The sequence below is a fragment of the Otolemur garnettii genome, unplaced genomic scaffold (genome assembly GCF_000181295.1).
Source record: "Otolemur garnettii isolate 467f Iridium unplaced genomic scaffold, OtoGar3 scaffold00179, whole genome shotgun sequence".
Taxonomy (NCBI): domain Eukaryota; kingdom Metazoa; phylum Chordata; class Mammalia; order Primates; family Galagidae; genus Otolemur; species Otolemur garnettii.
Genome location: NW_003852574.1, coordinates 101,074 through 114,198, shown reverse-complemented (window position 1 = coordinate 114,198; position 13,125 = coordinate 101,074). Strand labels below are relative to the sequence as shown.

General features: G+C 53.3%; 1 protein-coding gene across 4 annotated transcripts in view; it reads right to left on the bottom strand.

Annotated features, from left to right (window-relative positions):
* Positions 1–4,295: 4,295 nt before the first annotated feature.
* DHX30 (DExH-box helicase 30) overlaps positions 4,296–13,125 on the bottom strand; it is a 62,230-nt gene continuing 53,400 nt past the window's right edge. For all 4 annotated transcript variants that reach the window (XM_003800546.2, XM_023519560.1, XM_012811909.1 and 1 more), the window contains 16 exons: positions 12,572–12,873; positions 12,027–12,147; positions 11,194–11,343; positions 9,264–9,416; positions 8,102–8,938; positions 7,773–7,848; positions 7,583–7,687; positions 6,596–6,771; positions 6,150–6,356; positions 5,973–6,054; positions 5,707–5,900; positions 5,429–5,588; positions 5,138–5,295; positions 4,931–5,034; positions 4,714–4,853; positions 4,296–4,622 (listed from right to left, as the gene is read on the bottom strand). In XM_003800546.2, the coding sequence (XP_003800594.1) occupies positions 4,369–4,622; positions 4,714–4,853; positions 4,931–5,034; positions 5,138–5,295; positions 5,429–5,588; positions 5,707–5,900; positions 5,973–6,054; positions 6,150–6,356; positions 6,596–6,771; positions 7,583–7,687; positions 7,773–7,848; positions 8,102–8,938; positions 9,264–9,416; positions 11,194–11,343; positions 12,027–12,147; positions 12,572–12,873 (3,219 nt within the window). In that variant the 3' untranslated portion in view covers positions 4,296–4,368. The remainder of the gene's footprint in view (positions 4,623–4,713; positions 4,854–4,930; positions 5,035–5,137; positions 5,296–5,428; positions 5,589–5,706; positions 5,901–5,972; positions 6,055–6,149; positions 6,357–6,595; positions 6,772–7,582; positions 7,688–7,772; positions 7,849–8,101; positions 8,939–9,263; positions 9,417–11,193; positions 11,344–12,026; positions 12,148–12,571; positions 12,874–13,125) is intronic.

Genomic DNA, 13,125 nt, shown 5'->3' with positions numbered 1-13,125 from the left:
CTGGATTTGAACCTACCAGCTCAGATGTATGTGGCTGTTGCCTTAACTGCTTGAGTCACAGGCGCTGAGCCTCTTTTATTGTTCTAATTAAAAATCACAGTGGAGTCTCCTTTGTCACTTTTTGGGCATTCAGGATATAAGCTTTCCGGCTCACCAATGGCCTCCAACTGTTACTCTCTCTCCCTCTCTGCTGCCATATTCACACTGAATGTTTAGTGTCCCCAAAATGTCTTCCTCCTATGAACCCTCCAGGCCCTCAAAGTTCCCCTGGGTCTTCTGCCTCCTAGATACCTTCCTTCCTCCCCTGGGTCCCTGGATCCCAGAACAGTGCCTAGGACAGAAGAAGCCTCAGTATCTATGGAACATGACCAGACATGAGTTACTATTTTTTTGAGCTGTGCAGGGAGGGAGAGCTGGCAGGCCTTGTGCCTGAGACCAGCCTGACTAGCCTGTGGCACCGCTGCTTCCCAGGCAGGTCCAGACCCATTTTCTGAAGGTTGCTCTGCAGGCTTGTCGCTGCCTCTTTGTTGTCACACCTACTTTTTATTTGGCCTCCGCCTTGGTGAGAGGCATGGCACCTTTTCCCTCAGAGACACTTCACAAAACCTTGTGTGCCATGCGGTGGGGCTCTAAGAATGTCACTAGCCCACTGCTCCCAACCTCAAGTTGGTCTCCCAGGCAGGGCTGTGAGCAGAGCCAGGTGCTGCCCGGTCTAGATTCTCCAGGTGACTGCACATGAGCCAATGGGTGCTGGGATGGGGGGGCAGGACTGTGTGTAAAAGCCACCACCATCACCCCATTCCACTCCCTCCCCAACTGACCCTGCACTGTCTTCCCCGCTGTTTCATTGTAGACTGAGGGCGGTGGCAGCGAGGCCCCTCCGTGTCCGGGCCCCCCTGCTGGGGAGGAGCCGGCCATCTCTGAGGCAGCGCCTGAAGCTGGCGCCCCTACTTCAGCCAGTGGCCTCACTGGCCCCACCACCCTCTCAGGGGGTGGTGACCAAAGGGAGGCCCAGACCTTGGACAGCCAGATCCAGGAGACAAGTAAGTGGCTGGGCTCAGCCTGAGGACCAGCCAGGGGCCCTGCCACTGGCCACAAATTGAAACTCCTTTGTTTTTTGACTAGTGTGGCCTAAATTTTAACAAAGTAACCTTTTATTTTCCAGGCATCTAATGATGACATTCTGGTCTCGTCTTCCGTCTCCCCTGTGTTCCCCCTCTTGTCTTCCCCTCTCCCTCCTTTCCTCCCTTGTCACTGCAGATTGAGACCTACAGGCTGACGTTCCGAGCAAACGCCAGGGCCCGCACCGACCATGGGGCCGACATTGTCTCCTGCCCCCCCCACTTCCTTGGTGGGCCCAGCTCAGGCTCTCGGGCCCTAGGCTCCCTCTCCCGGGCTGTCCACTAGACCTGTGAGCACTGGGGCTCTGGGCAGCCCACTGGGTCCTTCTTCCCTCCTGCCTCGCTTGCCCAGGGCAGCTGCAGTCTGGCCCCCACACCTCCTTTCACTCCCTGCCCCAGGCCCATCTCCCTGCTTCGCTCTTGTCCCTTCACTGCGCCACTGCTGGAGGAACAAGGGAGGGAAATGGGGGGGGTGGGGGTAAGAATGCTATGGTGGGATCTAGGAGGGGGAACAGGATTTCAACCTCCTTTGTTTGGTTTTTTTGGACCAAACCTCAAAAAAACTGACATGCCTTCCCTCCTCCCTGGATCTACCTGGAGGGAAGAGTGGAGGCAGATTCCAAGTGATGACTGGATGCTGACCACATCCCCTAAAGCCTGCTAAGCTACGGCCCCTCCCTTAACCCCACAATAGCGCCCACCACTCAGGTGGTTTTTGGTCCCTCTTGCTGCCCTGCCCCAAGTTAGTCAGGGGTCAGTGCTGCCTGGCCCTGCTGCTTACCATACCTGCCTAGCTGCGGTTACACTTTTTTCTTGTTTTATCCTTTTATTTTCTAATAACCTATAACTGGTGGAATAGTTTTGCAGGTTGATGCCATGTGTAAATGAAAGTCCTCAGTAGGTGTTAAAGGAAACAGAGGGGAGATCCTTAAGCCTCCACCCAGGAGGATGCCAGGCTGGGCACCTTAACAGCCCTGGAGATGGTTTCAGTAGGGAAGTCAGGTGAGGTGGCTGTGGCTCGTGAGCAGGTCAGGCACAGTAGGGGCTGGTCAGTGTGGACTGGTGGTTTGGCATTTTGTGTGTATGCTGCTTTTCTAACCAAGAGGCTGGTTTGGACATCTCTGTCACATTCCCTGGGATCTGTGGTCTGACCTAGTATACAAGGCCAGAGCTAGAGACAGGAAAGGGCCATGAAGTCCACAATCCTTCTGACCTATACCTGTGGCCTTGGACACTTAAGCCCTCATGTCTAGGGGAGTCTGAGATGTCCAGAACTCATATGGATAGTGGTGAATCAGGTCTGCAAATTAAAAAATAAAGGCATGAAACTGAGGCCACTCTACTTCCCAATAAGACTTAGAGAGGGAGGAGAGGTAAGGCCAGCCTGCAGGGTGTGTCCCAGCGAGGCCCAGTCTTGGGATGTCTGCAATAATGAGAAATCCCGGGAATTGTATTGACACAAAGATTCTTATTGCACTTGTATTTTTTTTGTATTAAAGTTTGCATGGTTTCTAATAAAGGATTAAAACATAAGTTTGTAGTGAAATGGCCTGAGAGTTTCCAAGGACTTCTCTGGAGGGGCATTTGCTGCAGTGCAGATTTGCCTCTGAGGAGGGTGCCTCAGACTTAGGCCCTGGGGCCCTCTTCCCACCTTTACCCCTCACTGCTCCTGGCAGAAAGGTACTCTACCTAGGTTCAGGTGATCCCTGTGGACAGTGAGGGCATCCGTGTGCCTGATGGGTCCTCTTCCTTTCTGAGGTAGGAGTTTTGCTGGGGCGGTTTGACATCAACTCCTCTAGCACATACCAAGAAACTGCATGGGGTTTGTGGAAAAGTGCTGCCTGCGCCAGTGGGACCAGCTTTGCTCCGTAGACAGAATGCTTCAACCATGCAAGGGACATTAAAGAGCACCAACCAGTGTCTTGTCAGCAGGAGGAAGTGGCAAGATGAAACTAGGGATAAGGAGGCAATGGGGGTTGTTGGGTGGCAAGGAGACAAAGCAAGGGTAATAGCACAGGGCCTAAAGGTACCTGCTCCCCTCTATTGTGTTGATCCCAGGATCATGAAAATGCTGAGGTTGACAACAGGCTCCGAGTCCTTCCACTCCTTTGGCCAAGAGGAGTGGGGGGCAGGTAACCCAAGTGGGAAGCTCTCTAGGTAGAATAGCAGGCATGGTCAGTGTTCTTAGAGGTTGTCTGATCACAGCTCCTTTGAAGGGTCCCACAGGCCAGAGAACCTGAGAGGGCTGGCCTGACAGGTGGGGATCAGAGGCCCCTACGTGATGTACCACTCTGCAGCCATTTGAGTGTGGGACATTTCTGTACTTCTCCATTTGCTTATGGTTCAGCCATTACCCATGTCAGTCTGTGGTTCTGTTGTAACAATTTTAAGAGTAAATAAAACTGCCTGATGTCCCACTATGCAGCCTCTCTGCTGCTTCTGTATGCCTCGATTTGTCTCCAACTGTAACATCTTGGTCCTGCACCCCGGGCCCTAAGAACACAGTGCAGTGTGTACTGTCTTGATGACTTGAGCACTCTCAACTGTGAATCTGTGCATACAACCATGGGAAAATACTATTGTGCTGTGGCAACACAAACGAGGGGTAAAGGTCTAAGTGTGCCTGGGCCACCTACGAAGCTCTCCCCTAAACTGCCTGGGAAGGGGCTACTCAGCAGTTGCTACACCTATGGGAGCAGCTGTGCCAAGAAACGGCTGATACTGGTAGTTCTAACCACCACTCAGGTGGGGGAACTCTTAACTCCTTTCCCAACTTAACACTTGGAGCCAGACAGTGCCTGTGGCTCAGTGAGTAGGGCGCCAGCCCCATATACTGACGGTGGTGGGTTCAAACCTGGCCCCGGCCAAGCTGCAACAAAAATATAGCCGGGCATTGTGGCGGATGCCTATAGTCCCAGCTACTTGGGAGGCTGAGACAAGAGAATCACCTAAGTCCAAGAGGTGGAGTTTGCTGTGAGCTATGACACCACCGCACTCTACTGAGGATGACAAAGTGAGACTCTGTCTCTGAAAAAAAAAAGACTTGGAGTCAAAGGCAGCCCTGTACCGAGCAGTGAGTACCTTAGTCTCTCCCATTCAAAACCATTCCTTTTTCTTCCTCTTCGTTTGAGCAACTGTAGCCCAGAGTGCTGAGGCCCTGAGCAGATAGCAATCTCACAAGGGATAAATAGAACTTTATTTTAAATAAACATTTGCACTCTGTACACAGCCCCAACAGAATCAGGGCTCAGTCATCAGCTGTCTTGCGCACGTCAAAGCTGCCACAGGGTCCTCTCAGCAGCTCTGCCAGCAGCGCAAGCAGCTGCCCGTGCTCCTGTTGCACGCTGGGGGGGAGTGCAGCCAGCTCACTGCGAAGGCTCCGCTCCACCATGCGGCTCAGGGCCCGACGCAGCTCCCTCAGCAGCCGCACTGTGCGTGAGTCACCCTCCAGCCGTAGCAGGTCACTGTCACTAAGGGAGATGGTAGCCCGGCGTCCATCATCTTGAGAATAGAAAAGATGGTGAGAAGCCCAAGTGAGGCTGCCCTGAGGACCAGCACACAGAGCAGTGGGGTGAGGCTTGCAGATGCCTACCACGGATGTGCACGTCCCCATCAGTCAGGAGCAGCACAGCTAGTGGGTGCACCTGGGAAGAATCTCGGACGAAGACACTGCCATTGGATTTGACTGCCATGAAATATGTCAGCCATCGGCTCCGTAATCGTGTGGCCTCCCTAGGGAATATAGGGCTGAGTGAGGCTACCCTTCCAGCCCTTCTCAGCTGCCCCATCCAGTCTTGCCTGCCCCCCACCTGTTAATGGTTGACTTGTGCAGCAGGATGTTGCCTGATTTGGTCCTGTATGTGACACTGTTGGGCTTGAACTTCCCCTGCCGGGTGACCTTGCCCTGCCTCACCTACAGGAATGAAGGAAAGGGAACAGTGAAGCTGAGCAAAGAGTGGAAGACAGGAAAGAAGGCTAAGACTTGGTCAACTCCCACTCTATCCTGGAGGCAGCACCTGGATGAGGTTGGGGTAGAGACCGGCCATCAGCACGCCCTTCACCAGCTCCTCCTCTTCACTGTACTCATTGCACTGGGCAGAGGCCAGAGTGCAGTCCGAGGGCTTCCCCACCAGGAAAGCCTCGTAAATGTTCTCAGAGAACTGCTTGATGAGTCCTGGGGACGCAAAGTACACAGTAAACCTGGGGTCTGCTGGCCACAAGTCTAGCAGGGGTGACAGGGAGGAGCCAATATGGGTAGGAGGGGTGAGAGGGGCTCAAGAGGAGCCCTGGAGTGGGCCTGGGCTGACCATGGATGAAGCGCAGGCTGGGTGCATACAGCAGGTTTTCTTCTAGGTAGTTCTCCCGGGAACTACGGTCCTGCCAACGCAGCACCTCCTCCCAGCCGGCTACAGCCCGCACAAAGGCCAGGTGGTCACTGCCGCTATCATGGCTTAACAGTGCCTTCACCTAGGAAAAGAGGGTACCCAGGTCATAGGGGAAGGCCCAAAGGAGGCCCTTTAGGACAGCAGAAGGTGGAGGGTCATAATGGACAGCCATCGGACTATGGGAAGGGACTGGGTCTGACCTTGTCCACCTCCGCCCGGTTCTGCAAGCTGCTGCTGAAGGGGTCCCGGGTAAGGCAGGAAACGACCACCAGCAGCGGGTGCAGGCAACGGAAGATGGCAGCCAACACTATGGCCTTGGCCAGTCGAGGGTCAGTAGAGATGTGGGCCAGTCGCTGCCCCAGGGTGGTCAGGTACTCCCTCTGGTCCAGCACCCCTGCAACAGCTCAGCTGTCAGCCTAACCTTGAGAGCCACTCCCTAGCCCAGCCCAATCCAGCCCCCACTCACCAATCTCCTGGAGCAAAATCACAGCCTCGTCCACAGCCTTGATGTTTGGACTGTCCACAGCCTTAGAAAGGAACTCTACCGCCTACAAGGAGAATAAGACCGAGCCCACTGTGACCCTGCTTCGCCCAAAGCCCGCCCTCTCCCAGCTCCACCCCACCCCGCCCCACCCCACCGCACCGTCTTCTCTGGCATGTGGATCTTGGCTTGCAGCACCAGGTTCTCGAGAGGTGTACGCAGGATCTCTGGCACTTGGAACGGAGCCATTTTTTCCAACCGGCTCCGTGGAAACAAATGATAGGCAAAGCCCGACTGGCAGCGGCCTGCCCGACCCCGGCGCTGGATCACGTTTGCTCTTGATACCCACACGGTCTCCAGGCAGGACACCTGCAAGAAGGGGCAGGTGAGCAGCAGCACAGACATCACAGGCCTTCCTTCTTGCTTCCCCATTATCTCAAATAACCCTTTACCAGCTCCCCCCAGCTAAACGGACCCTGAGACCCTACAAATGTGGCCTTCTCAGGACACACAAAGCAGGTCTACAGTTCTAAGATCTGGGCTGGGGCCACCTCAAACTTCGGAGTTCTCCCCCCAGGGGCTGGCTGGGCCCAGGAGATAGGTGCCACCTTGGTCTTCAGGTCGTAGCGCTCTTCCTTGTGCAGACCACTGTCCACTACGTGGACAATGTCATTGACCGTGATGGAGGTCTCAGCAATGTTGGTGGCCAAGACAATCTTGCGCACCCCAATTGGAGGCTGCTGGAATATGGCCTTCTGGTCCATCATAGGGATATTGGAGTGCACTGGTGGGCAAGACACACACAGGTTATGGGCAAAACCACCCCCTGGGATGGGGGAAGGGCAAGGACTGAAAAACTGAGCCCCAGGGGCTGGATGTAGTGGATAACGTCTGTAATCCTAGCACTATGGGAAGCCAAGGCAGGTGCATCACCTGAGCTCAGGAGCTCCAGACCAGCCTGAGTAAAGGAGACCTTGTCTCTACTAAAAATAGAAAAACTAGCCAGGCATTGTGGCATGTGCCTGTAGTCCCAGCTACTTGGGAGGCTGAGGCAAGAGGATCTCAAGTCTAAGAGTTTGAGGTTGCTGTGAGCTCTGACACCAGAGCACTCTACCCATAGAGTGTGATAGAGTGAGACTGTTCCAAAAAAAAAAAAAAAAAGGCTGGGTGCAGTAGCTCACGCCTGTAATCCTGGCACTCTGGGAGGCTGAGGCAGGTGGACTGCTTGATCTCAGGAGTTCAAGACCAGCCTAAGCAAGAGTGAGACTCCATCTCTAAAAATAGCCAAGTATTGTAGAGGGTATCTGTAGTCCCAGCTACTAGGGAGGCTGAGACAGAAGAATTGCTGGAACCTAAGAGTTTGAGGTTACTATGAGCTATGATACCAAGGCACTCTATTGAAGGCAACATAATGAAACTGTGTCTCAAAAACAAAATGAAACAGAAAAATACCCTAAAGCCGCATTAACATGCCCAGTGAAAAGTGGTGTAGCTTGGTCGAAGACCTAGGCCCCTTGAGTCCCAGGGGGGTCAGTCTGCAGGACAGAAGGCAAGACTGATTTCTGGGGATGCATCATTCCTCACACCGGACTCACCTGGCAGGATGAGGTACTTGCTCTCGTGCATGCCCAGGGCCTCCTGGAGGCGTTGCTGCACTCCTTTGATCTCCTGCCATCCTGGCAGGAAGCACAGGATCCCACCTGCAAAGAGGCCCTGTGGGCATGAGTAGATTCTCCTTCACGTGGGGGTCAGGGCGGGCATAGGGCAGAGGGGGGAAGCACCCACCTGGTTCTCCATGGGCATCGATGTGCAGAACCAGATCCGTCACGAGGTCCAAATCAAGTGCACATTCATCCTCAGACTGGGGTGGGGGGAGAGAGGCCACAGTCACAGCACAGGGTAAGAGGTTGTGCAAAGACACAGCCACCATGACTTAGTGAGACTGAGCCACTTGACATGTCAACTCCAATCCTCACACACTTGCCACGGAGGCATGATTATTCCCCCTTTATATCAAGGAAATTGAGGACAGCAAGCCATGGGGACAGGGAAGAGGGGAATCCACACAGGAAAGGCCAGAGCCCTGGGTGGAGTAGGGTGGAAATATCCCTCACCTCATGATGCCGGTGCCGGTGTGGGTACTGGTGCTTGCCGAGCTTGGCCAGGATGTCCTCCAGGTAGTGCTCCTTAACAGGGTACATGAAGCCAGGCACCTTGATGACGGGACAGCCACCAAAGTAGCGGGAGAAGCGCTCATTATCCCCTGTGGCACTCATGAGCACCAGCCGCAGGGCCGGGTTGAGCCGCTGCAGGCCCTTGAGCAGAATCAGCAGGAAGTCCGTGTTCACGTCCCGCTCATGCACCTCATCCACAATGACGTGGCTCACACCCTCTAGGCTGGGGTTGCTCTGCAGCTTCCGCAGCAGGATGCCCACGGTGCAGAAGAGCAGGGCCCCGCCGCGGGCAGGGGGCTTGCTTTCCAACCGCACCTGGAAGCCCACGTTCCGGCGCAAGGAAGGGCCCAGTTCATGGCTGACCCGCTGTGCCACAGACACAGCTGAGATGCGGCGAGGTTGCGTGATGATCACATTGCAGCGGGCACCACGGCCCTCGGTCACATAGCGCTCCAGGAGCAGCTGGGGAATGCGCGTGGTCTTCCCACAGCCTGTGTCCCCAGAGATGACCACCACAGGGTGCTGCTCAATGGCATTAAGGATGGTGTCCCGATGTGGGTCCACAGGTAGTTGAGGAACCTCTTGCCAGACTGGCCCTCGCCGCCGCCACAGCTCTAATAGGCTCTGGCTCAGACGCAACTCCTCTGCTTCTGACAGGGGCATGTAGGGCTTCCCCGTGATAGGGTCACTCAGAGGCCCGGAGTCCTTGCCCAAGGGCAAGATGTCATCACTTTGCAGCCGGAGCTCTGGGGAGGTCCATGAACTATCCACAGGGTACTAGGAGGCAGGGAAGCAAGAAAATAGTGAAAGAGAAATATCATTTTCCTCATTCACACATAACCAGCCCCTCCACAGGATTCACCTGGGTCAGATGTTGTAGCCCAACCTGCTGGACTAGAGGACTCAGTCCATGACTGCCCTGGGACCCTTGTGTGTAAGACTGGGCTGCTCAGGGGAGAGACCCCAGGCTTCATCCTCAATACGGAAATAGGGAATTACTACTGTTGAAGGTGGAGGCCTTCAGTCTGAAGATGGAGACAGACAAAGACTATGGGGTGAAGGGGATTGGTGACAAGGAAAGATGTGGGCGGGGCCCTCTTACATGATTTAAGAAGGTCTCTATCTTGCGGAGGATGGGCTCAGGCACCTGGATGGTACACGGTCGACGCTGGGTCTCACCCAGCTCACGTAAGGAGGCCAGGTTATACATGGCATGGGTAAGTGGCTCATTGTTCCTGTCCACCAGGCCCAGGCTCTGCAGAGGGGACACGTATGGCTCAGTCTATGCTCTGGTCTCCCTAGGAACTGGCCCAGACAGGCTCAGAAGCTCTAAGAGAGAACTTGCACACAGCAGTCAGTCTTTTCTAAGAGATTTTGGGTTTTGGCTGATATGGTAAAGGAAGGAAAAATTAAGAACCAGAAAAATGTACATCTCCATAAATAATTTTCTTAAATGAGCTAGTTAAAATTAATTCAAGAAAAAATCTAAACCTGATTTGTTAGAGCAGAATAGCCTTACTCCTGCCTGGAGTGGTGCCCCTTTTGAGAAAGCTCACCCTGGGCAGCTAGAGCCCCCACATTACCAGTAGGCCCATCTCACCTGCCTGAATCCCCAGTGTGTGCCTCTGCACCCATCAAGCCAGGCCAGCTCCGGCCCTCCATGATACTAGCACATATTCCTGCTGCCTCTGCTGCCTCACCAAAGCCTCCCAACTGGATCCTTCAGGTAGGCTGCCATCCTACCCACCTCCTGGACTCTGCATGTCCCAGCTATGACTTCATCATATATAGATATACATGAAATTTCCTATAAATGTCTATGAATGTGACTTGATAAAACAAGTCAGAAGAAAGAAAACACTGTCTTCCCTACATGCCTAAAACCATCTCACCAGAGAGAAAATAAGGTATTCCACACCCCAGGCAAGTGGAGAAAACCAGTCATTTCCTCCTACAGTTTAGTATCACCTGTAATTATCTGGACCCTGTTCACCTGCCAAAGTCCAGAACGAACACTCCCTCCTTAAAGTCTCTCCCCTCACAGGAACCAATCCCCTTTGTGTGGATTTGCTGTAAGGATCTTAAGGAAGGAAAGGGATCCAGTCCCTATGCCACAGGAGGTGGCGACACAGCTTTCCTGTTGCAAGGATGGGTTTCCCCCTCCCTCAGGACTTCATGGATTTTACCTGGCAGCCTCTCTGCCAAGAGGCCATCCAGCTTCTCTCTCAATACTGCTGCTAACTAGAAGTTTATTCCTCCCAGACTGGCCTCTGCCATGTCAAGATGCTTCTAATCATCAATGCTTGCACATTAAGCTAAACCTCAGGACTTAGCTATCAATCAGTCCTAGTTCTGCTCTCACAGGTAGCACATCTCACTCACCACCTGCCTGTCCTCCCTTCCTTTTCTTTCTCCGAATTCTTGTTACTTCTCATCATAAGCTATATGAAAATGTGTATTTCTCTCTGTTCTGGACATCTAAACCCTATTGACCTGAGTTCAGATAACTTATCTTCCCCGGTTGTTAGGCACAATGTCAACCCCTACTATTGCAGCACCAGGTAACTCCAGAGCCTCTTCAAGCAAACTGCCTGCTACAAAAGCCAGTAATGACCGAACTCTGATGTTAACTGCTTCCTCAGTCTTCACCCCAGATACAAGTCACTCATTTTGGCCACAAAGCCCACACTATAAGAATTTTTCTGGACACCACACCTGCCTCTCAACATGGGCACTACTCTTTATGACTTTCAGAATGATGAGCAAGTCTCCTGGCTTCGCCCAGACTGGCCAACAGTAGTGCAAAGGCTGAGCTGAGAGTCAATGCACCTCCAACGGGGGGCTGGGATGTCATGGTAACAGTAGCCACAAAGCCTACAAAAAAGGCACAAATACCAGGTAATTTTTATGCACAGGCTAAAGGCCTGATGTGTTGGATTTCATTTCCTAGAAAAGCAGACCAACTTGCCATAAGTAGAGTGGAGCACCAAGAGCTCCTCATGTATCACATACAAGGGACCCTCTAGACTCACCTTCAGTTTCTTGCAGGCTAAGGCTGCCGCTTTATTCTCAGCTTCTGCTTTACGGCGCCCTTTAGCCACAAAGGTCATGGGACAGGGCCAGAGCAGGGTGAGTGTAGACAACTTGGTCTTGGTGCCCACAGTATGGAATTGCATGAGGTTCTACATGGAAGGCAAGAGAGATGCTTACAAAAAGGCAGGGAATGAAAAGAGACTTGGGGCATTTTCAGAATGCCAAAGATTCCAGAGATGAAATCAAGCACCATCTTAGCAGGTGCCAAACATGAGCCACTCTAACAGTGCTGCTCTATAGCCAAAAGGAGGGCCCAAGGGGCTGGGCACCCTAGTCTGAGCTTGCTTCTCCTGCTGTACCTTAGCTTCCACAGTGTCTATGTGTCCAGATAGCTATGCCACTCTGTCCTCTCTGCACCTTCACAGCAGCTGTGGGCTGAAGCTGTCAGTGTAAGCTAATACCAGGCATATCCCAGGGAAGCAAAAATGCCTCTAACCCAGGTAGGTCTGTGTTAATGAAATAAAGTCCTGTGGCCTGGCAGCAACAAAGAAATTTATACCTCAGCAAGACAGCCGCCCACTCCTCTGATCTCCTCCCCATTGACATCCCCCACCCTCAACAGACACAAGGCTTCTGCTCCTGCAGTCCCCAGCCCATTCCCTGTGCTCCCATGTCTTCACTGCTGCTTCACCCTCTAAGGACCCAGAGATCCCCCAGCTATCCTAAGTGAGGGCTAGGGAAACAGGACCCCTCCCAGGCACCTGTCTTTGGGAAACACCAGACATGACCAAGCAAGCTCCCCACTCACACACTTCTAGGAGACACAACTTACTTTAGCTGTGGAGGATGACGTCGCAATCTGAATCACCTTGGCCAGAAGGTTCTTGGGAAGTGGAAACTGAGTCAGAGCCCTAATAGCACTGTCATCATCTGTCATTTCAAAGGAACCCCCCCTGAAAGGACCAAAAGTTTAGGTGGAAAAGTTGTCATTTCCCCTGAAGCTCTGAGTCGCAGCTGTAAGTGACTAGGACACTACAGTCAAGAGATATGAGATAGATGGGAAACTAGGCACCTGTGATCCTCACAGACATACCACCTGACTGATGCTCCCTCAGTTCCCCCCCACAGATAAAAGAGCCCAGGGGCATGCTGCTGTTTTACAAAAGGCCAGCTACACAGAGCAAGACCACCCTGAGCATCCCACAAGAATAAACAGACACATCACTAAGTGACAGGACCCACTAGCTGAAATGTGGGGCAAGGGCCCTCCCTTTCAAAGAAGGCTATCAGGGAACATCTATGCGTCCCCACAGGGAGGTGCAGCCAGACTCCCAAATCCCCCCTCCTGCAACCCCTATCCCCAACCCTCAGCTGTACCTTGAGTCCCTGAGTGGGGTATGGGAGTCCTGCTGGGTCATGGACAGAAAGTCAGTAACATCTATGGTCCCTTCTTCTAGTTCTTCCTCCTCATCATCCTCTTCCTCCCGGCCCAAAGAGCGGGATAGGCTCCCAGGTGCCCCCGGTCGAATGCTCTCAGGATTCAGCTGCCGCCAGGAAGTAGGGGGCATGGTGGGTTCTGGGCGCCACCAGCTGTCAGCCGGGGAGCCAAAGCGATCAGCTAACACTCGGTACTTGGCTGCATCAAACAGCTCGTTCCGGGGACCCAGCAGACCCCAGCCCTAGCAGGGGAAAAGGAAACTCATAAGGATCCACACCATCCTATACCTCAGTCTACCTGAGCCATATCCAGCTACACCATAAGGCTCTTGTGTTGTGCTGCCTTAATTTTTTATCTGTCTACCTACTTCAAGCCCTCATCTAAAACCAAACATGAGGCTCGGCACCTATGGCTCAACCGGCTAAGGCGCCAGCCACGTACACCTAAGGTGGCGGGTTCGAATAGCCAGCCCGGACCCACCAAACAACAATGA